The sequence below is a fragment of the Trematosphaeria pertusa genome (assembly GCF_010094035.1).
Source record: "Trematosphaeria pertusa strain CBS 122368 unplaced genomic scaffold BU26scaffold_21, whole genome shotgun sequence".
NCBI classification, from domain to species: Eukaryota; Fungi; Ascomycota; class Dothideomycetes; order Pleosporales; family Trematosphaeriaceae; genus Trematosphaeria; species Trematosphaeria pertusa.
The window spans coordinates 580,166-604,647 of record NW_022987232.1 but is presented as its reverse complement, the minus strand read 5'-3'; the positions used below and the strand labels follow the sequence as shown (position 1 = coordinate 604,647).

The 24,482-nt window shown below is 55.0% G+C and overlaps 11 protein-coding genes across 11 annotated transcripts; 6 read left to right on the top strand and 5 right to left on the bottom strand.

Annotated features, from left to right (window-relative positions):
• Positions 1 to 106: 106 nt before the first annotated feature.
• On the top strand, positions 107 to 4,567 carry BU26DRAFT_468238 (uncharacterized protein). The gene is made up of 5 exons (XM_033825283.1): positions 107 to 407; positions 474 to 500; positions 552 to 1,564; positions 1,613 to 3,394; positions 3,443 to 4,567. The coding sequence occupies exons 1-5, from the start codon at positions 168 to 170 to the stop codon at positions 4,386 to 4,388; spliced, it is 4,008 nt and encodes a 1,335-aa protein (XP_033677154.1). The 5' UTR covers positions 107 to 167; the 3' UTR covers positions 4,389 to 4,567.
• Positions 4,530 to 5,996, bottom strand: BU26DRAFT_524777 (Clavaminate synthase-like protein). Its single transcript, XM_033830357.1, has 3 exons — positions 5,704 to 5,996; positions 5,470 to 5,619; positions 4,530 to 5,403 (listed from the first exon to the last, which is right to left on the bottom strand). Exons 1-3 carry the CDS (start codon positions 5,887 to 5,889, stop codon positions 4,648 to 4,650), a joined length of 1,092 nt encoding a protein of 363 aa, XP_033677153.1. The 5' UTR covers positions 5,890 to 5,996; the 3' UTR covers positions 4,530 to 4,647.
• A 239-nt stretch (positions 5,997 to 6,235) lies between these two features.
• On the bottom strand, positions 6,236 to 11,231 carry BU26DRAFT_495525 (ARM repeat-containing protein). The gene is made up of 11 exons (XM_033826222.1): positions 10,100 to 11,231; positions 9,852 to 10,046; positions 9,337 to 9,802; positions 9,161 to 9,285; positions 9,043 to 9,114; positions 8,772 to 8,996; positions 8,619 to 8,722; positions 8,305 to 8,563; positions 8,115 to 8,257; positions 7,465 to 8,066; positions 6,236 to 7,346 (listed from the first exon to the last, which is right to left on the bottom strand). Exons 1-11 carry the CDS (start codon positions 10,991 to 10,993, stop codon positions 6,724 to 6,726), a joined length of 3,708 nt encoding a protein of 1,235 aa, XP_033677152.1. The 5' UTR covers positions 10,994 to 11,231; the 3' UTR covers positions 6,236 to 6,723.
• On the top strand, positions 11,117 to 11,695 carry BU26DRAFT_167195 (uncharacterized protein). Its single transcript, XM_033820222.1, has one exon. It carries the CDS (start codon positions 11,240 to 11,242, stop codon positions 11,588 to 11,590), a length of 351 nt encoding a protein of 116 aa, XP_033677151.1. The 5' UTR covers positions 11,117 to 11,239; the 3' UTR covers positions 11,591 to 11,695.
• On the bottom strand, positions 11,427 to 14,207 carry BU26DRAFT_524775 (glycoside hydrolase family 5 protein). Its single transcript, XM_033830356.1, has 4 exons — positions 13,735 to 14,207; positions 12,748 to 13,679; positions 12,382 to 12,700; positions 11,427 to 12,332 (listed from the first exon to the last, which is right to left on the bottom strand). Exons 1-4 carry the CDS (start codon positions 14,116 to 14,118, stop codon positions 11,694 to 11,696), a joined length of 2,274 nt encoding a protein of 757 aa, XP_033677150.1. The 5' UTR covers positions 14,119 to 14,207; the 3' UTR covers positions 11,427 to 11,693.
• A 135-nt stretch (positions 14,208 to 14,342) lies between these two features.
• On the top strand, positions 14,343 to 16,276 carry BU26DRAFT_495516 (DNAJ domain-containing protein). The gene is made up of 2 exons (XM_033826221.1): positions 14,343 to 15,451; positions 15,505 to 16,276. Exons 1-2 carry the CDS (start codon positions 14,474 to 14,476, stop codon positions 16,111 to 16,113), a joined length of 1,587 nt encoding a protein of 528 aa, XP_033677149.1. The 5' UTR covers positions 14,343 to 14,473; the 3' UTR covers positions 16,114 to 16,276.
• A 72-nt stretch (positions 16,277 to 16,348) lies between these two features.
• On the bottom strand, positions 16,349 to 17,027 carry BU26DRAFT_610502 (uncharacterized protein). Its single transcript, XM_033835999.1, has 2 exons — positions 16,718 to 17,027; positions 16,349 to 16,660 (listed from the first exon to the last, which is right to left on the bottom strand). Exons 1-2 carry the CDS (start codon positions 16,914 to 16,916, stop codon positions 16,521 to 16,523), a joined length of 339 nt encoding a protein of 112 aa, XP_033677148.1. The 5' UTR covers positions 16,917 to 17,027; the 3' UTR covers positions 16,349 to 16,520.
• Positions 17,028 to 18,139: 1,112 nt separating this feature from the next.
• BU26DRAFT_468220 (uncharacterized protein) lies at positions 18,140 to 18,901 on the top strand (the record flags this gene model as incomplete). The annotated part of the gene is made up of 3 exons (XM_033825282.1): positions 18,140 to 18,360; positions 18,427 to 18,525; positions 18,579 to 18,901. Coding segments are annotated over exons 1-3 (609 nt in total), but the record flags the coding sequence as incomplete, so codon positions are not given.
• On the bottom strand, positions 18,811 to 20,006 carry BU26DRAFT_167024 (uncharacterized protein). Its single transcript, XM_033820220.1, has 3 exons — positions 19,670 to 20,006; positions 19,267 to 19,608; positions 18,811 to 19,192 (listed from the first exon to the last, which is right to left on the bottom strand). Exons 1-3 carry the CDS (start codon positions 19,887 to 19,889, stop codon positions 18,978 to 18,980), a joined length of 777 nt encoding a protein of 258 aa, XP_033677146.1. The 5' UTR covers positions 19,890 to 20,006; the 3' UTR covers positions 18,811 to 18,977.
• An 815-nt stretch (positions 20,007 to 20,821) lies between these two features.
• On the top strand, positions 20,822 to 22,424 carry BU26DRAFT_524771 (uncharacterized protein). Its single transcript, XM_033830355.1, has 6 exons — positions 20,822 to 21,087; positions 21,136 to 21,172; positions 21,226 to 21,314; positions 21,364 to 21,743; positions 21,796 to 21,875; positions 21,927 to 22,424. The coding sequence occupies exons 1-6, from the start codon at positions 20,938 to 20,940 to the stop codon at positions 22,286 to 22,288; spliced, it is 1,098 nt and encodes a 365-aa protein (XP_033677145.1). The 5' UTR covers positions 20,822 to 20,937; the 3' UTR covers positions 22,289 to 22,424.
• A 250-nt stretch (positions 22,425 to 22,674) lies between these two features.
• BU26DRAFT_524768 (cytochrome P450) lies at positions 22,675 to 24,449 on the top strand. The gene is made up of 3 exons (XM_033830354.1): positions 22,675 to 23,333; positions 23,385 to 23,901; positions 23,952 to 24,449. Exons 1-3 carry the CDS (start codon positions 22,770 to 22,772, stop codon positions 24,371 to 24,373), a joined length of 1,503 nt encoding a protein of 500 aa, XP_033677144.1. The 5' UTR covers positions 22,675 to 22,769; the 3' UTR covers positions 24,374 to 24,449.
• Positions 24,450 to 24,482: the final 33 nt, after the last annotated feature.

The window sequence follows — 24,482 nt, the reverse complement described above, 5'->3', positions numbered from 1 at the left end:
TGCAGAAAACGCGGCGGGAGCTCATGCACGCTTCCGAGCCCTCGGCCTTGGCGCTACATCATTCATTGGACGTGGGCCGGCAAGAGCATCACCACCGAGCTTCATACCTCGACCACGCCGGAGCTTCGCAGGCGCTCACTACGCACTCCGCAGCTCATGCATCCAGCATGGCTGCGGCATCGAACGAAGACGAGGCTGGCGTCGCCGCCCCCGATGCGTCACACCTTCAGCGCGCCGTGGGCAATGGCAAGAACCACGCCGAGCAGCACTCCGAGGAGGACGACGACGAGGAGGAGGACGCGGACGAGGAGCCGAAGCTCAAGTACACGCGTCTGACGGGGAGTCTAGCTCCGGTGTACAGGAACGGCGACGCGACAAGCACATTCATGGTTGCGGGAGACAAAATGGTATGGCGCATGCCTCCAGGCTCCGAGCTATCACCTGTCGCAGAGCACATGCTGAGTTCTAGGTAGATTGTAGGCACGCATAATGGCAATATTGTGAGTCTGTCCCGAGCTCCTGGGCTTCATCACAACGTCTAACTCTAGCAGCACGTTCTGACAGTCCCATTATTCCAACCCCTCCGAAACTACAATGCGCATCCGTCGGCCTCAGTGACCGCCCTATCCGTGTCGCCATATCCGCCCGCACTGCCTGCTCACCCAATGAACTCGCCCAGTGGAGCCGCAGAGCGACCAGACACCCCGTCGAAGCAGGCACCAGCAGCGGGCGGCCACCCATCGTCTCCCCGCACGCCGCGCCAACCACCCGTTCCCGCAACGCCCTCAAATCAGATATATATTGCTTCGTCTTCAATAGATGGTCATGTCTGTGTATCATCTCTGGTAGATCCCAAGGATGTCACCCTCCGGAACTTTGCTCGTCCCGTTCAAGCCGTAGCTCTTTCGCCAGAGTACAAGTCTGATCGGTCATACCTTTCCGGGGGCCTAGCCGGCGAGTTAATACTCACTGTTGGCGGCCAGGCAGGAGTACGGTCAAATGCGAACACCAGCCATGCGGCCCAGACGGCCCAAGGATGGCTTGGCGCAATTGGGCTGGGAGGCAACACTGGCCGGGACACCGTCCTGCATTCAGGCGATGGCATCATCAGCACTATCAAATGGTCTCTATCTGGCAAGTTCGTGGCTTGGGTAAACGAGCACGGAATCCGCATTATGCGAACGAACGTCCATCTAGAAGGCGCCGACTCCGAGTCCGCGTGGAAAAGAATAGGCTTCATCGAAAAGCCGAATCGCCGCGCTTGGGAAGAGATGGCTGGTGTGTGGAAAGCGCGCATCGAGTGGGTCAACGATCAATGGCTTGAGTCAGACGAAGACACTGTGATCAGCCTCAATGGCAGCCATGCCACCGAAAAGACTGACGTGACTCTACCACACCAACGCTCGGACAAGCCCTCCAACGTTTCTCAGAAGAAAAGGCAGATTGAGAAACTGGTAATTGGTTGGGGAGACGCCGCATGGATAGTCCATGTCGACCCAGGCGGCGCTGGGGTGGGCAAAGATGTTGGCGAGCGATCAGTGGGCAGCGCTGAGATTATTCATTTGTGCGTCTGTCTTCCCATATGGAATCTCATCTACTGACCAAAGGATAGCCTACGGTTTGATGATTGCATTGTTTCTGGCATTTCGCTTTATACCCCTTCTTTACTTCTAGTTCTCGCATACCGGATACGCGACGATGACGACAACCCTATTACTCCTGTCGACACTACTCCGAAGCGTGGCATGCACAGACGGACGAATGGGCTTCAGCCGGAGCTCAAGCTAATTGACGCAGCAACCTCAGATGAGGTTGAGGTGGACTCTTTAACGGTCAGCAGGTTCGAGAGTCTCTCGGCTGCCGACTATCATCTTAGCACCTTGTACGTACCACATCCGAAAACGATGACCCCTGCACAAAGAAGCGCCCTTGAAGCCATCGGTGGTGGAATCTGGGACGTCAGTCTCAGCGCAGCTCGACTCTTCAGCTCTGGAGCGAGCGCGGTTAGCCTGCCAAGCAGTGGCGATCTAAAAGCCGCACCTACGGTATCTTCCACTGGTGCCGGCAATGCCTCGACATCCATACCTGGCAAGAGACACCTGCTGATCCATCCAAACGCCGCCGGTCCCGGGCTCAAAGTATTCATCCAAAGTCCGTACGACTGCGTTTTAGCTGTCAAGCGCGATCTGACGGACCACTTCAATTGGGAGCTCGAGCACGAAAATTACAAGGACGCATGGGAGCTTCTTGAAGATCATCCTGAGATCGCCACATCCACTTCTCAGACCGCCCCTGAAGCCTCCCCGACAAGTACACCGTCAAAGAAGCAAGGAAGCTTACAAGAGTTCTTCGCCGATGAGAACGAGTCTCAGACAACCATCTCCGCTACCAAAGCGAACCAGCATTCGGCGGTTGAAAAGGAGAAAAGACGCATAGGAGACCTTTGGGTGCAGCAGCTCGTGAGCGCCGGCGACTGGAAACAGGCCGGCAAGGTCGCTGGACGTGTTCTAGGCACGTCTCAGCGATGGGAACATTGGGTGTGGAAATTCGCCCAAAGTAAACACTTCGATGAAATCGCGCCGTACATCCCTACGAAGCAAATGCAACCACCGCTGCCCTCCATGGTATATGAAGTCGTGCTTGGCCATTATATCATCTACGACCGAATTCGCTTCAAGCACCTTCTTGAAGATTGGGATCCCGAGCTTTTCGACATCAACAGCCTCATCGAGGCCATCAAGAGCAAACTATCCGCGGGTGACGTGACCGAGGAGTCCGTTGAAGGCGACGAGCAGGGCCGAGATTGGCGGATACTTCAAGATGCGCTAGCTAAGCTGTACCTTGCCAGTAGTCGTCAACGAGAGGCATTGCGCTGTTATATTCGCCTCCAGAATGCCGATGCTGCTATGGATCTCATACGAGAATTTCACCTAGTGGAGGCTGTACGAGACGACATTCCAGGATTTATCTTGCTCCGGGTTTCAAAAGAGCAGACGGAGTCCGCTTCATTATCCGAATTGGAAGACGCCTCATCGGAAGCTATAAGTGTTCTCGTCGACGAGGCGTGTCGGGGTACGGTGCCCGCAAACGACGTTGTGTCCCAGCTACAGGCAAAGGGAGACTCATTCCAGCCGTTCCTGTTCTTCTACCTGAGATCGCTAAGCAAGCCGGAAACTCACAAACGCAAGGGAGAGACTGCAAACGAGCGGGTGAAGGCAGATCGTCTTGCCGATGATGGAAAGATGATGGCCGAGGAGTTCGCCGATCTCATGGTCGAGCTGTTTGCGGAATATGACCGTCCCTTGCTAATGAAACTATTGCGGGAGTCGCAAAGCTACGACCTTGGAAAGGCCGCTGCTCTTATGGAGAGGCGGGAGTACATCCCAGAACTAGTGTATGTGCCCCCTCTTACGCTACAGATTCGATATTGATACCACTCCAGTCACATACTCTCCAAAACTGGCCAAACGAAGCGTGCGCTGTACCTCATCATTGAAAAGCTCTCCGACGTTAGCTTCGCAATCTCTTTCGCTAAGGAACAAGACGACCCAGACCTATGGAATGACCTCCTCGAGTACTCAATGGACAAACCGCACTTCATCCGCGGCCTGCTCGAAGAAGTCGGCACAGCGATAAACCCAATTGAGCTTGTCCGCCGCATACCCGAGGGCCTCGAAATAGAGGGCCTAAGAGATGGGATAAGGAAGATGGTAAGAGAGTATGAGATCCAGTACTCTATATCCGAAGGTGTTGCCAAGGTATTGCGAGGCGAGGTTGCCGTGGGCATGGACACACTTCGTGCAGGGCAGAAGCAAGGGGTCAAGTTTGAGGTCATTTCGTGCGATGACGAGGTGGAGGGTTTGACGCAGAAGATGCCTGGTGCGCTGAAGGATGAGGCAGGGAAGAAGAAAGTGGATATCCAGACAAAAGGTGTGGATGCACCAACAGCCGCGAAAGTCCAAGACGATACTACTACGGCTGCTACTTCAACAGCACCGGGGCCTCAGGTTGACCCAGCGCCCCTAGAAGTACCCGAAGGAGAAGCGCCACCGGGACACTGTACGGGCTGCCGCCGTCCCTTTACACTGCCGACCTCCGAGGAAGAGGAAATCGTCGATGGTCCTATCCCACTCAGCAGAGACACTCTCGTGGGCTTCGCGTGCGGACATGTCTTCCATCTATCCTGTCTACTACCGAAGACGAGCGCGAGCGCTAGTGTAGCTGCAACACTGCAGCAAAGGTTAGCGGATGATGCATTTGAGGGCGGGGGAAGATGGAGTAGAAGTGTGGGCGCGAAGGTGGCGCACGCACATGTTATTCGGAGTGCGGTGGGGAGAGGATGTGTGGTGTGTAGGGAGAGGGAGGCTATGGTGGGCGACGATGAATAGGGGTCTACGTGGGTAGGTGTAGATACGAATTGGATATTTAAGATTCAGGAGGAGATTAGCGCGATTCGAGATCATGTGTTAGTAGACTCTGTACGGGCTAGGGATGGTATGCATATTAATGCATCAAACGCGGCGTTGTCGTTGCATTGCAATATATAGGAGAATTGATTCATGACTTGAAGAAAACTCTTGTCCTCCACCCCTCGTCTAGAGTTTGTCATTCCTTTCTGTGCGCCTCCCTTCTGCCCTGGATGACCACTCATGAATCATACAAAGCAGCCATCCGCATCTGCACATACCCCCACGCCGTAACCGGCTCGTACTTTTTCGGATTACTCTCTTCATCCCAACATCCCGGCAGCGCATCAATCACAGTATCCATATCTGGTACCGCAAAAAAAGGAATCGAGTATCTATCCGGCACTATCTTCTCAGCCTCAGCCACTTTCGGCATCCGCTGGCCCTCAGTATTCACACCGAGGCCCGGCCCCGAAAAAGGCTTTTCAGTAGCAGGAACGTCAGGCGGAAGACCGACGCGATGAACCGTAGACCGCCAGCGATCATTGCTCCAGCGCGCCATCAAGTCCCCGATGTTAACGAGCACGGCGTCTTGAATCGGCGGCGCAGGGCGGAACTGGCCCGGCGCATTGGGGTCTTCGACTTCCAGCCCGCCGACGCTGTCCTGGAACAGCAGCGTGAGGGAGCCGAAGTCGGAGTGTGCGGTTATCCTGCTGCGCTTGTGCGCGCGCAGCGGCTCTGCGTCGTCTTCGGCGGGGTAATGCAGCAGGCGCAGCTGGAACAGGCTCTTCTCGTGCGTGGGGGATAATCCGGGCTCGGGGACTTGCAGCGCGGCGCTGAGCGCGTCGAGGATGCGATGCACGAGGGCGGCGCAGACGGCGAAGTAGGACTCCAGGAAGGTGCGGAAGCCGGGGAGTTTGGATTCCGGGAGCCAGATGTTGGGTTGGGTTTGGTCGGTTGGGTTGCCGGACTCGTAGGATTCTTTGAGGTCGGGGATCTGTGTGTGGGTGTGAGTTGGTGGATTGAAGGGACGTTGGGGCGGGATAGGGGAGCGTGGGCGTACTTCGCGGAGTTTGGAAATCTCATCAGCATCATACTTATGCTGGCTCACTTTCTCAACTCCTGGGGCCGAATAGCCTCTATGGTGCGAGCCGCCCGGTGGATGCGGAGCGAGCATTTTAGACTCCAAAGGGAGGGCGAAGAATTTCTTGCTCTACACTCACGTACGTTAGTTAGGTGGTCTCAACCGCTGTTAGGCATCCGAACAGAGAAAAGATAGATATATGGATATGCTTACCCATTCAAAGCACTCCTCAACCATCTCCTTCGCCACACCATGATTCTTCAAATACACAAACCCCACATTCCGAAACGCATCATCAATCTCTTTTACCACGTTTTCCTTCTCTTGCTCACTCCCATGCAAGAACTTTCCAAAATCGACGATCGGAATCGGTGAGCTTGTGTCGTTTCGTGAAGCCATTTCCCCTCGAATTTCAATTCCGGGAATGAAACTGCTGGTGCCAGGTATCGAAAGAAGAAGAGAAGACAAGAAAGTGATATTAGGGAGTGTGAAGTAAGAGTGACCAAGCGGTCTGCTCAAGGAAAGCAACGATTGATTAATCAAGCCCCTGGTTGCACCAATGAGGGGCTTCGGAATTTACGATGAGCGGGGCATATCACTGACAGTACATCAACCTGCTGACATCAGCGCTACTGTACCTCCATGGCACAGCACGAGACTCATCTCGTGCGGTGCCCCAGAGGTAGGCTGCCATGACCTACGATCTTTCAGTAAGCAAGATACGCGCTCATAGTATAGCTCAAGTCTGGAAACCGAGTTGCATATGCAGTGGCATTACTGTTCGCTCCTACTGAATGCTCAAATTCAAAGCAAGCGCCTACTGTATGCTCGCGCAATCATTTTATCTATCTCCTTTCGATCCATCTGAAAAGAAAAGAAAATTTAGGATATTGATATAGTAAGGAACAGGAGATATGCATAAAACGAAGGCGAGAATACCGCAGAAAGCCATTGAAGGTCGTCCATACCAGACGTCTACCCGCACCCATGGGGAATCAGACACAGCGCTATGCATTTTGGAAAACCGATCGCTTCAGGAACGCCGCGGCGGAGCACAATTTGGCGACAGGTGCCTCTGTTTGGGATATAACTCCAGTCCATGAGTTCAACCTAGCATGAAGGTGCGTGTGAAAGACTTCGGCGTAAAGATCGTCCTCGCGGAGGAAGTGAGTACTTTTGAGAACTCCATAAGAAAGGTCGTCGTTGAGATACCATTTGATATCAGGGCGGCGCTCACGCGTCTCCAAACATATCAGCGACACCCGCCAAGCCCGGCGAGTTCCCCCTCACAATCGTCGGCGGTTGATCGACGCTCATATACTGCTCCTCGAAAGCAGTCTTCTTCTTCGGCTTCGGTCGCTCGATCTTGCCCTGTTCATGGATGCTCACGCCACGGACACTAGACAGCAGATCTAGCACAATTGAGCGCTGCATCCGCTCATCATTCCGGTTCGCGCCTCGAAGTTTCGATAACCGGCGATCGACGCGGTACTGGTCGCCCATGCCCGGTAGACTCAAGATGATGCCGCGCGGAATGTCCTCGTCGAGGTGGATGATGCCGGCGATGAGTGAGGCTAGGTCCTTCTGGCAGTCCACGAAATAAGGCTCATGTAGACTGGTGATTGCACTCTTGAGGATGTCATCGCAGAAATAGCCCCTGATTGGGGACTTGTCCTTGAAGCGGGGGAGTAGAGTGCGCAGGACGCGAACGATAGTCACAACAGACCGAGTATCGCGGACGCGTATGCAAGAGTTGCAGAAGAGCAAGATTGGCTCAAGCGCTTCGGGAGAATTGAGGATGAAGTCGCACATTGGAGGGCCGTCTTTACGCGTGTACTCGTCTTGGCGGGCGAATTCTGCGTCTGCATTAGCATAGCTCAGAAGATGATAGATATGTGAAGACACTACTCCTTGACAAAACAACTGGAGCGCCACCCTTGCTAGTGTCTCCAATCGGAGCGAGTTTGTACTTACCCTGCCGTGAATCCAGCAGGACAGCGACAAGCGAGACAGAGGAGTATGTGAGTTGGCGGAGTATGCTCTCTGTCTTCATCTCGTCTGTCAAGTTGTCGTTCTCCCCTGCGTTTGCAATTTGGCGGCTGACATCGTCCCATTCCGTTGAGATCTTCCGGTTCAGTTCTCGGAACAAGCCTTGTATCATTGCCGGCAGAAATTGCGGTCGTAGTTGCGCAGGGCAACCTTCAATGAGATGCGTGGAAACTGTAAGCAAAACGGACAAGTGGTGGGCCGTTAATGCATGCGCATGACCAAACAAGGCTTGGCTGAGAGGTCCAGGAAGGTCGGAGATGCCGTAGAAGAAATCTCGGAACCGTGTGAGTGAGTACAGGATGTAGTACGAGCTCTCACGGATCTGCCGGACGGTGCCACGCACAGTAGATGCGAAGCCTTCGTACGTTGATTTCGATCCGCTCACACGGGCAAAGAAATCGTCTCGACTCTCAGTAGAGATGCCAGCTTGCCAGAATCGGTCAGTCAATACTCGGCGAATGACCTGCTGTAGCTCTAGTGGAAGGTGGGACCAATTGGTGTCCAAGTCATTGAACGCTTGTGCATGACTAGAAGAAAATCAGTAAACGTGTGCCAAAATGTTAGGTCATACATACCTAACAAGCTGGAGAAGGTTCGGCAGAATGACGGGGATTGCCTCTGCCCATAACACCGCAGCAGTTTCGTATGCGGTCGAGCCGTCACGCAGCTTCTCTGTAGAAGCAGCGAGAAGAGTCTTAGTGAGGCGGAGTGGTAGGTGCTAGGCGCTGTTAGCGGAAGGATATCGAGGAGCGATGGATGCAGTACCTGAGAGCGCTCGAGAATGGCAGCTTGCATGGCCTGGCCGTCATTGTTCAAAGGTTGCTCAGACCAGTCATGCACGCCACGGAAATTGTTCGCCGAGAGGAAATCTGGCAGGCGATCCATTCCGAGAGTCGCGCAGAATAAATGGAAGGAGGAGATAGATTTCGTGAGTTCGTCCGTGCGCCAGGCCTCCTTGACCTGGTTCAGCATTTGTCTCATGCGGTTCTCCTGGGTTGCGCGATCCAACGTGGTACAGCGATGACTATATCAGATCATCAGATTAGCCAATCAAAATGACGAAGGCGGATCGAACCTACATGATGATGAATAGGAAAGCGGAGTATGCCATTCGTTGGCGCTCGTCAGTCCTAGGATCGGCAATCATTTCGTTAACTTTCCGCTCCAAGCTATCGTATACATTCTAGAGAGATTAGCGAGCACGCACTTCTCATTCGACATCGTGTCCTTACCATGAAATCGTCAGGGAACTTCATTGCCAACTTTTGCATCTCAAGGCTGCAGATGCGTTCCAGGTCTTTGACAGCATCTGAGTACTGAGGCAAATCAGGGTTGTCCGTAAGCCTGATCGTGAGCATGTATTCAAGAAATGCGAGGGCAAAGGCAGGGCGATCGGGGAGCGCTTTCGTAGAGAACGTCGACATGAGCTGGATGACCTTCTTTGCGATCTCAGGGTCCTAATGGGTGTAAGCGAGGCAAAGAGAGAATTGTTGGTTATCTTACTTCAAATCGAGCCTGGAGCAGTTGCCGGCCCCATTGCTCAAAGGACTCTTCCAAGGTGTTGCGTTTTCGCTCCTGCGTCGTATTAGCCGTTGAACGGTGTCGCAGCGGTGATACGTACGTCTTCCTGTGGTTCTTCGCCATGTGTAGAGAGCCATTTCAGATAGCCTTTCAGGGCAGCATCGATGATGGTAACCTGAGCGTCAACGTGGAGAACAGGCGGCGAATGTTTGGTGAAGTTTTGCGCTGTCAGAGATTAGCACTACCGGTCGACTATCAGGATGGAGAATGGAGTACGCTGAAATGGGGGTTGTTCATTGTATAGGTTATGAAACATGTTCGTCGCTTGGGAGAGGATGTGTTCCATCGCTTCAACAGGCGTCCGTCGTACAAGAACTTCGATGACATCGGCGCAGAATCTCCGGTAGTTACCCAGAAACGCGTGTCTCTCCGGAACCGTGTCGATGTCTTCGTTCAGAAAAAGCAGGGTGACGTCTTCTGAATCTTCAGGAAACGTCTCGTAGCGGATCAATCGCGCGCAGCATGTCTCGAGCAGACCACCAACCATTTGCGTGACGACATCCGAATCGCGAACGACGCGGGACCGCAGAAGCTTGGTCCAGCAGTGCAGGACTGGGATGGAGACGACGAGGCTCGGGTTCCGGAGGAGGTCGTAGAGTAGCTGGAATATGCCGGGGAGGTCGCTTCCCTCTGGAATGTGCTGTGGTTTCTGTTCAATGAATAGCCCAAGGCTATTGGCCAGCTGTGCCCATTAGTCAGACTCAAGGGGCCAAAGTACAACCAGATCGTACCTCTGCGAGCTTTTTGCAAAGCGTGTACTTCTGCTCATTCAGATTATGAATGTTCATGTCCGAAAGGGTCCAGCTGTAGACCTCTCGCAGGAGGGAAACACTGCCGGGAGTGAACATTGGGCAGACCAGCTCTACGAACTCTTCATCGTGGAGATGGTGTCGGCTGTATATCGACTGCAGCACATCAACGGAGGCCTAAAGTCACGGCGTTAGCATGAAGGGCGTATGCAAGCCGGTTGGGACGGTACCAATTGCAGCTCCACCACGGGTACGGCCAGAGCCTTGCACACGTGCTCGATGACCTGCACGGCGGCAATGGCTTTCGGGATGACCCAGGTCATGGCGGCTCGGAGGGCGTTCATGGTCTTCACGGCGCACAGTCGCACGGCCTCCTGGTTCTGATAGTCCTGCGACAGACACCAGGTGAGGTTGTCGCACAGCCTCCGCAGCCAGCCCTCGTCACCACAGCGCACATCCAGATTTTTGTCCCGAGCAGGCAGGTGCTCGTTCAGCACGGCGGCGGGCGTGAAAATCTCGACGCATGCCCGGCCCAGGTCGCTGCCGCGCAGGCCAGCGGTCGTGTCCTCGCGGTTGAAAACTTCTTCGGACAGCGTCTCGAGCACATACAGCACGACGGCCTGGTGGTGCAGCGACGTCTGCCACAGCTCCACCAGCTGGCGGTCCATGTCCATCCACTCGGCCCCCCACGAGCGCTTTGCAATCTCGGTCCACAGCTGTGCCACCTTGTTGCGCAGATAGACAGGGTCCTCCGCGGCGATGTTCTGCGCGAGCTCGACCACGTAGTTCCGCAGCGCGTCGCCCTGCTCGACGGTGAAGTCCTCCCAGCCGTACCGGATCGCGTACTCCAGCATGGTGAGGCCATAGTGGCGGAGCTGGGCCGGCTGCGCGCGGTCGAGGGCCAGCTGGTGGCCGTGCTCGGGGGCTTCGGGGTGCCGTTTTGCGTGCTCGAGGTACTCGGTGGCCTCGCGGCGGTTGTCGTTGCTCGAGGCGGGACTGTAGATGGCCTGCAGCGCCTGCAGCACCTGCGAGAGGTGGCCGGAAGCGGGGTCGGCGTGCGCAGTGCCGCCAGGGCGGCCGTTGGAGAGGGCGAAATGCGGGGGTCTGGCTGCCCCAGCGTCCATCGCGCAGGCGGCTCTGCTGGACCCTGTGAGACGAGGCTGTGGCGGGAGGCGTCAATAAGGGTTACGGTGGAGTCGGCGTGGTGGGAGCGGGCTTGATGAGCCGCAAGGGTTCGCACTTGGGGGCACTTGGGGGCACTTGGGGGCGTGTACCTCAGGTTCGAAGGGTGAGTGGTTGTAGCGCTTCTGCGCGCCGTGTCCGCAAGTCGGTGTAGAGCGCGCCTGTGGCAGACATAGCCGGGGCCGGTGATGCAGACGGGGTGCAGCGCGGACGGTGAAAGGCGCGAAATGCAGTGGAGTCACCAGTCACGAGAGAAGGGCAGCGCAGGCGCGCTTGACGGCACGCAGGTACTGTGCACGGGTGCCAGGCTGCGCTCGAGCCTTGGAACCGTGCGAGCGCGCGTCCCAACGCGGCGCGAAGTCAGGTGTCAGTTGTCTGGACTCTGGTGCCATTGGCGGGCGCCGGATCGGCATCTCCGTTTCTATCTGCAGACTGTACTCCCTCATTACAGCTGCTGCCGTGCTTCCAGCGCCCACGACATGTTTCTTCTGGCGCGCGCGCTCCCATTTCCTCCCCCGCCAAACAAATGTGCGCCATAAATGCTGACTGCGGGCGTGACCTGATAATCGAACGACACTACGTCACCGTGCGTGACCTGCTCCCCCAGCGCAGCCATGCCGCCCTGCCGCCCTGCCCAACGCCTCACCACCACCACCTCCTCAGCCCTACATCACGGCACTGCTGCAGGTAGCCCTCGTCCTCCTCCACGCCCAATGCCGCCCCTTGCTTGCGCACAGCGCCCTTGACCGTCATCGTCTGCTCTCCTTCGGCGTGCCACCACCGGAGCATCTGCCGCGCGGCGCCATTGGTCTCCTCGGAGCTGATCGTCCATTTCCCACCGCTGACCTCGGCGCTGGTCTGGCCCGATGGGAAGTGGAATTCTGGCAGATAGACGATAGTCGGTGCGTCTTCGCGTGTCGAGCTCGGCGCCGATAAAGCAAGCCTGAACGAGCAGTTCCGAAGGTCGAAGCCGAACGAGGACACATTGCCGTGCGTCGCAACTGGCGTGGGCCGCACGAACGCCTCTGCGGCGCGGAGACCCCGCACGTCGCTCCCGCCTGATTTCGAGCTCATGCGGTCTACCGAGAGTGTCTTTCTTAGATTTCCCGGGTTTACGCTCAACGTCTCCGTAGACTGGGCTCGCGAGTACGACGGCGAGCTCGTGTCAAGCGAGACGCGCGATTCAGCGGGGGAGAATGTTCCTGCAGGTAGAGGCTTGTCGTCGGATGAATAGATTGACAGATCCTCGCCATTCCACTGATCACCCCAGTAGTGGTTGTTCTAGATTCCATTAGCGCCCCCTTGAAAGACGTTGCCCGAAGGAACATACGGTTACGACATATGTCCATAGAGCATAGCCATTCGCCTTACTCTCTTCCAGCGCGAAGTGATTGGCGTCCATGGCTGCGATCTGACTGCTGTAATCGCCCGTCTTGTATGCATACTTGTCGTCCATGTCATACGGTATCCCGATCTCAGTGAAGACGCAGGGATGGACGCCCATGTAGTCCGAGCCTTCTTGCCGTATTGCAGCCAGCTGATGCGCGAAGCAGTTCCGAATCGCAGTCTCTCCGATTTTAATAGCAAATGCTGGGGTGAGATACTTCCCCCGCAGAACGCCAAAAACATCGATATTCCATACACGATTCCTAAAATACGTAAGCGTAGGACTCTCTAATGCGCCCGTCGACCTCACCATTTCTTGGTTAATAGAGTGATGCCGTCGTAGAAATGCGGCGAGAAAACTATGTTTGGATCGTCATCTTCAGTCCCCTTTATCGACGGCGGAATCTCTAAGACCGGCGGCTGGAAAAACATCAAGGAGTCGGGAAATATCGACTTGACCATCTTGCTGTGCTTCCGATAGTACTGCATGTAATAATGGTTTGTGAAGTACTCGTAGTCGATGGTCGCTCCATTCTTAGGGTCTTTGCCGAAGTAGTCTTTCCTCAAGAGGGTGTCGGTGGAGGGATCCCAGACCCCATGTTGCGCCCATATGCACTCGCCCAACCGCCACCCCGGATCTCGTTTCCAGCCATACTGCGAATCATCATAGTCTTCAGAAAGCCATGCCGTCTTTCCCTCGGGATCTATCAGTGCCGAACCCGACTTGTATGGCCCCATACCCCCAAACTCCCATGTATCCACCTCGCAAGCTCTACCTGATCCGGTAAGGATGGCCTGCCAAGCAGTGGGAGAGGTCCCCTTTTGTAGCTTCTGCTCTGTCGGAATCACGCTGATGTCCTGATAGCTGATCAAGCCGCGATTGGGCTCGTTGATGCTCTCCCATCCCACTATTGGATCGTATTCGAGGTCGCCGGCTTGGTGGATGCGCTTCGCCAGGTGCTCGCATGCAGCGATGAAATGGTCCTGCAGGTAATCTTGAATATTCTTCCCGTCGATTATGGCTTTAGGAGCGAAGTCTTTGCCACCGAAGAAGAGGGTGAATATGACCTGGCAGGCCATTCGCGTGTAGTTGGTCGCCCATATCATCTTTGGGAATTTGTCCGGCTCGGGGTATACGTTCTGGACGAGAGCAGCTTCTGTGACATCGAAACAAGTGGGATCTAGCCCGCACGCATAGAGAGTCCACATGGGCGCTCCTGAACCGCCGGAGAATCGCGACCACTGCAGGGGAGATCAGAAGGGCCAAACGCGATGCATTGATTGAAAGCCTACATACAACATCTTGGTGTGGATCCATAAAAATGTAGAAGCCAAACTCTTTCGCTTTCCGCAAAACCGAGATTGTGTGCTGTATCCACTCCTCGTCGTATATCCCAGGGCCTGCATGTTCTATTGCCTCCCAGGTGAAGATGTATCTTATTGTGTTGTACCCCCAACTCCGTAACCGCGCGAAATGTGTAGCAGCATCGTCAACAGAGAAAGGCCGGTTAACGAAGGATACATTATCGCCGTCGAAGAAGTTGTCCGCAACGTGAGAGGGCAACTCGGGAGTCGCGGGTAATTTGGCGTCAGCGGCACAGTTGATGCCGTGGAGAGTTACCTCTCGGTTCTCGCTGTCGCGAAAGATGCGTCCATCTATGCGTAGTCGAAGGGGCGCCATGTGCCTGAAGAGGAGAGGAAGATGGACGAAGAAAGGGGGGCCGAGGAGGCAAAAGAGCGCAGAGCGCAGGGAATAGGGCCAAGTTTAGTAGTCGTTGGAGGAAGCAGCCTCGCACGCGGCGTCATCACGAAGCCGGGGTCTGCGGCGCGGTGGATCGGGCACGGGCCACCCTGCATGAACCAATACGGGAAGCGGTGATCGGATGGTGAAAGGACAACTTTCAACTTGACTCTTTCATGAGCCTCATATAAACCACCCACCCCGCGCCTTCCATGCCTTAGGACGCCCTCACCCCCTCTCCTACGCTTCTAACAACTCACCAACGTCACTCATTCACCACTTTTAAAACTCTACGATGATCCTCAGGCTCTCATCGCTCGCCCTCGGGCTGCTCTCCACGAGCTCCCTTGCCCATGCGCTCGCCCCTTCAGATATTCCCGCAGATACGCCCGTAGCGCAGCTCATAAAAGACGCCGGCGTGAAACTCGCTACTGGAAATGCGCAAGAAGCACTCACATACTTCGACGTCGCCATCTCCCGCGATCCTAAGAATTACCTCACCTTCTTCAGGCGCGGCGCGGCATACCTCTCGCTCGGAAGGACGGACAAGGCGCAACATGATTTCGATAAAGTCCTCGAGCTGCGGCCTGGGTTTGAGGGCGCACTGGTGCAAAGGGCGAAGCTGAGAGCCAGAAAGGCCGAATGGGCGGCCGCCCGGAAAGACTACGAGGCGGCGGGCAAGAAAGAGGATATCGCGCAGCTTGAAGAAGCGCAAGGTGCAGCTTTTCTGGCTAAGGAGGCTGCCGAGAAGGGTGACTGGGACTCGTGCATCAGCCAAGCAGGTGTCGCCATCATGGTCGCAGGCGCGGCATACGACATCCGGAAGATGAGGGCCAGGTGTCGCTTCGAGAAGGGTGAAGTTGTCGAGGGCATCAGCGACCTGCAGCACCTTCTGCAGATCAACACGGGCGACATCGAACCACATCTCCAGAGCTCAGCCATGGCTTTCTACTCGCTCGGCGAAACGGACAAGGGCCTCAAGCACATCGCGCAGTGTCTGCAGTCGGATCCTGATTCGAAGGCATGCATGAAGCTTAGGAGACGGGAGAAGAATCTCGAAAAGGACCTGAAGAAGGTTCGACAATTCTTTGAGAGGCGGCAGTTTGCCACTGGGGTCAAGCTACTGATCGATCGCGGCGAAGAGGAACCCGGGCTTCTGAAAGAGGTCAAGGAGGATTTCGAAGACTACGTGAAGAAGGGCTACATCTATAAGAACTCGCCGCAAGGACTCTACAGGACATTGGTCGAGATGACTTGCGAGGCTTATTACGAGGTAAGAGAAGTGCCAATACCTGCCTTAACTACAATGGATTGACACACTCCTAGATGAACAACTTGAAGAAGGGCACCCCCTACTGTACCGAAGCTCTCCAGCTAAATCCCAACTCTCTGCACGCCCTCCTCAGTCAAGCCCAGCGACAAATCGACTCCGACGAATTCGAGGCCGCGATCCGCACACTCGAGACGGCAAAGGAGCACCACCAGCACCAGAAGATACAGGAGCTCCTCCAGAAGGCACACACCCTTCTCAAACGATCCAAGCAAAAGGACTACTACAAGGTACTTGGCGTGGACCGCGACGCCGACGAGCGCCAGATCAAGAAGGCATACCGCAAGCTGTCTAAGCTGTACCATCCCGACAAGGCTTCCGCCAACAACCTCACCCCCGAAGACGCACAGAAGAATATGACTACTATCAACGAAGCCTACGAAGTCCTCTCAGACCCCGAACTCAAGCAGCGCTTCGACAACGGTGACGATCCCAACAACCCAGAACAGCAAGGCAATCCCTTCCAAGGCTCGCCGTTTGGTTCACACGGTGGCCAGCAGTTCTACTTCAGGTCCGGTGGAGGCGGTGGCGGCTTCCCCGGCGGAGGGTTCAAGTTCCAGCAGGGTGGTGGCGGCTTCCAATTCCCTGGCGGTTTCGGCTTTTAATTATCTCTTTCGCGGGTATGGAGTTCATTGGAAGGGGAGGCGTATTAGGCGGGCTTCTAGAGGCATTTCTAGGCGTTTCCCTATCATACTTGGTGCATTCATACATACTCATGGAATAGCAGCTTCCGCGTGGAGCGGCTCCTACACAACAGGGTGCAGTAGCGTTCAATCTATTCTTTGGATCCGGAGCCACTCTCTTCTTTATATTGCTTTAAAAAGCGTTATTCACTTGAAAGTCTGCTAATGCCCTAGTTAACCAACGATCCACCAGAGAACGCGCCTGCTCCACGACTCCAGGTGCCATAGTATCGAACCGAACCCAACCTGAACTAGAACGCCCCACACGATTACCTTCAACTCCGCACGAGCTTTCGCATACCAGTCACCAACGCTTCATACCTCTCCCTTCAAGTCTGGCCCTGGTTATTCGTGTTCTGTCCATACAACCACGTCACAAGCTCGTCGGCTGAGACGTCCTCCGCAGCTTCAGCTTCGCGCTTCTCCTGCGTATTCGTGTTATGGTTGTATGTCCAGGTTATGAGCTCATCTGCTCTTCCTATTAGCCCTAATGCTCCGCATTTCCTTTTTAAGGGTGGCGGCTTACCGGCGGAAGTAGCGTCAGCGGCTTCCCTCTTCTTCTCCTGCGTGTTGGTGGTCCGGTCGTAGGCCCAGGTTATGAGCTCGTCGGCCGCTGTGGCATCGGCTGCTTCGCGCTTTGCGGCGCTGGCTTGTTGCGTTGGAAGGGCCAAAGTAGGCGAGAGTGTGAGGAAGAAAGCCAGCGTGGTGAGAAGCTTGTATGTCATGTTTGCTGACTGTCGGTAGTTGGCGGTAGCGCTGCTCGGTTGGCTTGAAGTGGCGTCTGCGGGAGCGGGACGATGCAGTGCAGTCGGGAGTAGGTTAGGTGGAGATGGGGCTGGCTATGGGGAAAGGACCGAGCTTAAGTGTTCAGTTCTCAACCCAGCAGCAATATAGATGATGTTCTAACTCCACGGAGTCAAGCTGACCCGGCAGTCTAGAAGCGGAAACTACATCCTCAAGGCAAGGCAGAACAATACAATATCGAAGTGCGCCTTATGTCTCAGTCAGTGCCGCTGCGAATCGCTCTCGTCGACCGACCGCCCATATCACGTTGCATGTCTCCCCCGAACTACGTCGGTCACACGTCTGCGTACCCGCCCAGCACATCCCTACCTCGATTCGGAGGGGCTCCGTCTGCCCCAGCGGCGCGGTGCGGTGAGCTGGATAGCTCGATGGGGCTATCTTGCATGTACTACCATGGCGAGAGCACTCAGCCTCGGAAAATGCTCCATTGTATATTCGCGTCCAGGGGTATCCACTCGTAGGGCAGCGATCTGCTGCTATTACGGGACTTTCTCTCTTTCTCTTCCAGGATATATACGTTGCGGGGCAATGATGTGCTTCTATAACTGGGTATGTTCCTGCTTGATACCGACCGACCACAAACCCAGCAGCTGCACAAGAAGAAGTGCCGTCACATCTCACATCCCTTGAGTTGCGTGCCCCAAACAGTTAGAGCAACATGGAGCCAACCATATCCCCGCAACGAATGTGATGAGTTACAGTACGCGCTCAGCTGTGCTGTGCCAGCAGAAAGGCATCGCTGTCCGACGATATAGTGCTTTCATGTAATACATATTGCCTTATCGGGGAATTGTACGAGCGCGCAGCCACTGAGAGCGAGCCGGATCAAGATGAGGCCGTTGCTTACCACCCCGGTAGCAGTAGGGCAAGGGTAACGGCTCTGGTGTCGCGATGCGACTGGTAGAACTTGTATGTTTCATGTCCTGTTATTGGTGCGCTATGTAAAAGGCAACAATCGCCCCCAAAAATAGTCGCGATCTTCGATAGCCTGGATGCGGAGGATCGGCGGATAATTGTGTTTTGAAACGAAACGTTTTAGTGATCGGAGGGTCGGCGGTTGCAGGTAGCTAGCTGGTGGCAATTGCATCCTAAGGTCAGCTTCAGGCTTCAGGCTTCAGCGCAGTGAAGTTGTTCTATCCTGTGAAGCACTTCGGGCGCACTCTACCCCCGACGAAGACATGTCCCCCACTTCGAGAGAGTACGCATACTCCTCCTTACGAGAGGAAGAGTATGCCTCTCCCGCGGCCACAAAGAAGAGATACAGAGTTGCGACTATTGTAGCAGCGCTTTGGGTCTGGGGTATAATGTGTTTTGCCTTGGGGTACTTCATTCACGGACACATTCAGCCCTCTTCGCTGGGGAAAAGTACGTACTTCTATCACCCTACCCTTTGTCTGAATCAGTAATCCGGGACTGACCGACGATCTAAAGTCTCCTTGCACTCCATCACCACGTCCTTTAAATACAACAGCACCTTCACCATAGCGCCATCCCCCGAAACGAAAGCAGCATGGAACGGCTTGTTGCCCCGTAAGCCCTCCCCATCTCTCCCTACTCTTGGAAACAACTGACGTTCCACACAGAAGGCTCTGGCTTCGTCTCTCATCCTCGCCTCTCCCCCTCCCCTTCCGCGATCTCCGCCTTCCATCAACTACACTGTCTTAACATGCTCTGGTTATCTTACTACTCGAACACCACCACCTCCGAAGACGACGAGCACATGAAAGAGCACCTGAAAACCCCCCATGCGCGCCACTGTTTCGATTACCTGCGACAAAGCATAATGTGCGCTGCGGATTCGAATCTCGAGCCTGTGAATGCGGAGTTGGGCGGTGTGACAGGGTGGGGTAGTGAGCGGGTGTGTCGGGATTGGACAGAGTTGCGGAAGTGGGCGGGACGGTGGAAGAGCGGGACGAATGTTGGTATCTTGTGATAGTTACCAGACTTAGGATAGAACAGAAGCCTCTAATCGCTTTCGGCGATTATTCTGGCAGCAATGTCGACCAATCGATGGCAGCGAGATCGACTTTCCGCTCCGAAGTCCAGGCTTGGAGCTTGTCCCAATCAACTGCTTTGACCATGTGGCGGCCGTTGACTTCGAGAGTGCGGGCGCCGTTTTGCGAACCGAAGTGCAAGGTTGCGGGGGAGAGGGAAGCTGTTGCTATCGTTCGGAGGCGGAAGTGCTCGAGGCAATGTTCTAGTCCCCTGTTAATCCCGGTTGTGCATTCTTGGTTTTCCTGTCTACGCTTGACTTAAGGGAAGATTGCGTACCTATATGCCACTTCCTCTCATCTAAGGCGGCGCCCTCAAGGTCCGCCCAATAATGGTCCCGATGAATCCATTTCCGTATCCACTTCAAGCAGTGCAGCTCATGATATACTCCCAGTCTTATGATATAATCTCCATCCGACAATCTCAACGAACTCCGATTAAGCTGCGGTTTCAAGGCCGAAAACTCCGTGGGCGTCACCCGAATATGGATGTTCTGGAGGAGTTCATCCCATGCTTCATCAAGCTCGGGTCGCGGGTCGCCAACGAAAGGGTTGGGGGAGAATTCGAAGTGGCCCGCGTCGAGGTCGATGATGTCGAGGTGGTAGCGGATGGCTTCACGCGCTGGTGCTGGGAAGCATGTTAGAAAGACTTGGTTAGGTGGAGCACGAAATAAGGTCCTTACAATAAAGGTCCAGGTTGCCTGCTTCCGTGCTTTTCTCCAAGCATACTTTGTATGGTGTTCTTGAGAATGCGAACAGGGTTACGGCAGCGATGTAAGTGCAGCAGACCAGCAGATGGACCAAGCAGCTTCGTGTTGTAAATGTGCGCTTTGACTTGTTGGAAGGAGTGGTATCCTCTTCGGGAGAGAGAAATGGTACTGCTTCATCCTTGCGTGTATCCATGGTGCGTCTTCACGCGCAAGACTTCACGCCTTCGGTACGCTTGAAGTTTTCAAGCCAAAGAAGCAGCCTCCAGGTGCCGTTCAAGCTAAGTTGAGGGTAGGATAACTTACCGCTTGTCCTCGCGCAACCTCTCTACCGATCCCGAGTATATCCCAGCGTTAAGGACTGCGACTGCTCACCCATAGATGAACTCCCATGCTTTTGGCTCCAATCAACACCAAACACAATCTATCACATGAGTCTGCCTGATTGCCTAAAGAAGCGAGATTCGACACTCCTTGCCTATTCGAAGCACATCGTGACACCTTCCCGTTCTCGTTTACCGGTAACCCTGCTACGCCGCCCCTCCATACCGGATTGCCGGGACAGCGTTTGGACTGAGGCTAAATCCCATTGGATAAAGCCGCATTCCAACTAAATGCCGATCCAGAGGCACAGCTTGTTTCACTTGCCAATCGTATCCAAGGTGATGTTGTGGAGTTGTACAAAGTCGCGGATACCACGGAACTTGCTGGTTCGTCTGTCGTTCAGGATCTGACTCAGCCCAGTTGATTAAGTCAAAGCAGATAAAGTGTCGTGAAGCGCTGCACAGTCAAATGCGCTATATGGTTCACAGGGAGGGTAGGAAGTTGATCGACTGGAAATAAGCCCGGGACGGGCCCTCACCCGCGTGGAGTGGCGCCACTGGGCGCAGAGCTTATCTGCGCCCCAGGCGCAATGCAAGTAAGAAATGAAGCCGGGATGCTGATTCGCATGACTATTAATGGGGCTGTTGGACAACCGCGGCCAGGCCGATGTATCCTATCAGCTGTAGTCTGGGGTCGCCTCGTGTTCGGCGCCGCGTTTGCGCAGGGTCGCATTTTCGTCCTTTCGTGTAAAGCTCCGTGCCGAATAGGGTTTCGTGGTTCGCACAGGGAGCTTCTGGAAAGTCGAGATGGCCCGCATGCCGCCGGAGTTCGTAATCTCGCGCCTCTTTTAAGTCCTCGCCGCAGGTGTGCTTCTCTTCGCTGAGCATTTTGCAGTTTGTGGCTGTCAATTGAACGCCGCCATGGGATACAGAACGCCCGTCGCGACTCCGGTCGCACTAGGAGTGACCTTTCCACTGCTTGCCATTGCGGCTGTTGTCGCCCGATTCTGGGCGAGGCGAAAGAAGAGGATGTCGTTGCGAATCGATGACTGGATGCTTTTACCTTCGCTGGTAAGTCGAGGTCTCTCTGAATAAGACGCGCATGCTAAAGTCCTGCAGGCGTTGGCGGTTGCAAATGCGATTGTAATGCTCATTGGTGAGCGATCCTTCTTGCGCCTCATGCAGGCGTTGGCTGACGAGGCTGAATAGCTGCGACTAATGGCAATCTGGGACGATGGTTGCCGCTCGATGATACCGGCTTTCCTATTGTGAATCCGGATTTCGAAACATTTCAAAAGGTAAGCATAAGCAATCAAGCAGCGCCATCGAGGCTGACGGTACTGGCAGTGCATCTATGCCAACAAGATCATCTCGACCTTATCCATCGGAGTGACGCGTTACGCCATCCTCCTCTTCTACAATCGCATCTTCGTGGGCCGCTCATTCAACATCTCTGTATGGGTCCTGTACGTGCTCAATGGCTTCTGGACGGTCGCATATACCATACTCTTCATCTTCAGCTGCATCCCAATTTCAGATTTCTGGAAGGCGGCCCATGGCCAGAAGGGCCGGCGCTGCGTTCAGCTGAACCCCATCAAAGTCTACGCCGTCGCCTCTATCATCATTGATGTTTGCATGCTCTTGATTCCATGGCCGCAGATCCTCAAGTTGAAGATCAGCCGAAGAGAGAAGGTTGCAGTTCTGGGCATTTTCGGCATGGGCGCCCTGTAAGTGCTTCCCCTAGGCCACTGTGAGGACCATTTTCTGACCTGTATGCAGCGTGTTGGCTGTTGCCATCGGCAAATGCTACGAGTTCTGGAACGTCATTAAGACGATCAACAAACACCATCAGATTGCTCGTGAGTGTTGCAAGCCTCTACACCATGCCCGATGCTGACAAAGCGGCATAGACGACGAAGCACCGACCATGTACTGGACGATCCCGGAGACTTGCATTGCCGTAGTCTGCGCATGCTTGCCAAGTTTGCGTCCGCTCTTCCATGGCTGGTCGCCGGAGTCGGTCGTGGGCTCGATGAGATCTGCACTCTCTCTACACTCGATGGGCAAGAAGTCTCCGAGCAACTCGGCAAACCGTAGTCAAAAGGGTCTCAACACAGAGCAGTCGACGGACAGCGTGCGGAACCTTAGGGAGGGTGATGCAGAGACGCCGGCGTTCGTGACAACTGCGGGCCTCGAATTCTATGGGAAGGATGGGACAAAGGCCGAAGCTACGGAGCCCGATGGAATCTATAGGTTGAGAGAGGAGCCTTGAGGGACTGGATGATTGGAGGGGGTGTCCGTCTGGTAAGCCTGGTATCTTCCACACCCGCCCGCTGGTTACCGGGGTGCAGATTTTGAAGTCTGCACCGGTGCCCCAGGCGTGTACAAAAGTTATGATGAAAGCGAATCCATGCTGTTAGATGAAAGTGACGGCGCCGCCGTGATGCTGTGATCAGGTTTCCAACGTGCGGAGACTTCGTGGCCATGTGACGAGGCGTTGACACTGACTAAGGGGCGTCGTCCCGGGGAGCTGCAACCCCACAGATAAGGAAGGAACCGTGAAGGCGGGGCTTGGCGGGTAAATTAGGCGACCGTCCAGTCGGTACGCAGCGGAGGACCTTCTTTTCCTCTTCGAACGGGCCCTGCAGCCGTGTCAGCGCCTCCGAACTCTAAGTGCCGCCGCAGCTGCTCCAAGACACTGCTCAGCCTCCAGTAATCGACCTTCGAAAGCGGCACACGCCTCACTTCTGGCCATGGCCAGTCTTGGAGCAATCGCTGGAGCGCTCGCTCTTGCTCTGGTGCTCCTCATCGTTGTGCCACCTACCAAACGCCGGATTGGCGCTGCCAGAGCCTCCAAGCGCTATGGATGCGCCGCACCTCCGCGCCTTCCTGCCAAAGACCCAGTATTCGGCATCGACACCGTTCGGGACAGTATGCGGGCGGCGAAAGAGAACCGGCGAATCAAGACGATATATTCCCAGTACCAGAAGTACGGTCGAACGTTTGAGTCCTGGCCGTTCGGTCGAAGAGTCGTCTCCACCGTCGATGCTCGCAACATCCAATTCATTCTGGCCACCGAGCATGAGAAGTTCGGCGTGGGTCCGGTAAGGGAGTTGGCGCAGGTGCCTATGACCGGGAAGGGTATCATCACGTCCGATGGCGAAGTATGGCGCCACGGCCGGGACATGATTCGACCTACCTTTACACGCAGCCAAATCAACGATCCCGAAATGTTTGACAGGCACGTCGGGAGATTCCTCGCCTTGTTGCCAAATAACGACGACACCGTGGACTTGAAGGAGTTGTTTGATCGACTCGTAAGTACCAGTGCCCTATTGACCCATCTGATATTGATGTTGGCCCGACAGATTCTAGATTCGAGCTCGGAATTCATCTTTGGCGAGTCTATGCGCAGTCTCCTGATGAACGACTGTCCCATCGACTCAAAGACCTTCCTGGATTCATTCAGCTACGCCCAAAAAGGCGTTGGCGCTAGAGTTCTGATGGGGAAGATGAGCTTTGTGCTCCGCGACCACAAGTTCTGGGAGTCGTGCAAACTGATCAGGTCCTATACGCAGCGACACGTTGACAGAGCCCTGGCGCGACGCGAGAAGAATCCCGACGAGGATCAGCGCAAATACATCCTTGTTTATGAGATGGCCAAGGAAACAACTGATAGAGAAGCGCTGTGCAGTCAGCTACTGAATGTCTTCTTTGCTGGTCGGGATACACCGGCCGTTGCTCTGTCGAACGTCTTCTTTTGCCTAGCTCGTCACCCGGAAGCTTGGCAGAAGATTAGGGAGGAGGTTGCGGGGGTGACGAAGGAAGACCTCACCTTCGAACGCTTGAAGAGCTTCAGATATGTGCAGCATTCCATCAACGAGGGTAGGCCTGGCACCTCCCCCACTTTCCATGTTGCAGCTAACAGAAGTCAGCTCTCAGGATCTACCCACCTGTTCCGAATCAGTCACGCGGCTGTCTTGCTCAGACTATGTTGCCGTACGGAGGTGGACCGGATGGCTCGTCTCCCATTCTCGTCAAGCCCGGCGACACAGTCTCAATGAGCTACTTCACGATGCACCGCAATCCTTCCGTCTACGGCCCGGACGTGGAGGCGTTTCGGCCCGAGAGGTGGAAGGAGATCCGGCCGAATTGGGACTATGTGCCGTTTGGAGGCGGGGCGAGACATTGCCCAGCACAGCAGCTGGCGCTCTTCTGGGTGGCGTACACGGTGGTGAGGATGGCGTTGGAGTTCAAAGAGGTCCAGAACCGTGATCCCGTGATGGAATACGTGGAGAGTCTGAAGCTGAATATGGAAAGCGGGAACGGGGTCAAAGTGGGCTTGGTGAGGGCTTGAAGGCAGCTCGATCAGGCCATCGGATGTTGCTCGGCACAGTGGCGGGCGCAGGGCGTCTGCAACGTGCACGTTACGGTCAGGATAGGAATGAGAAATGCGCAAGTACACT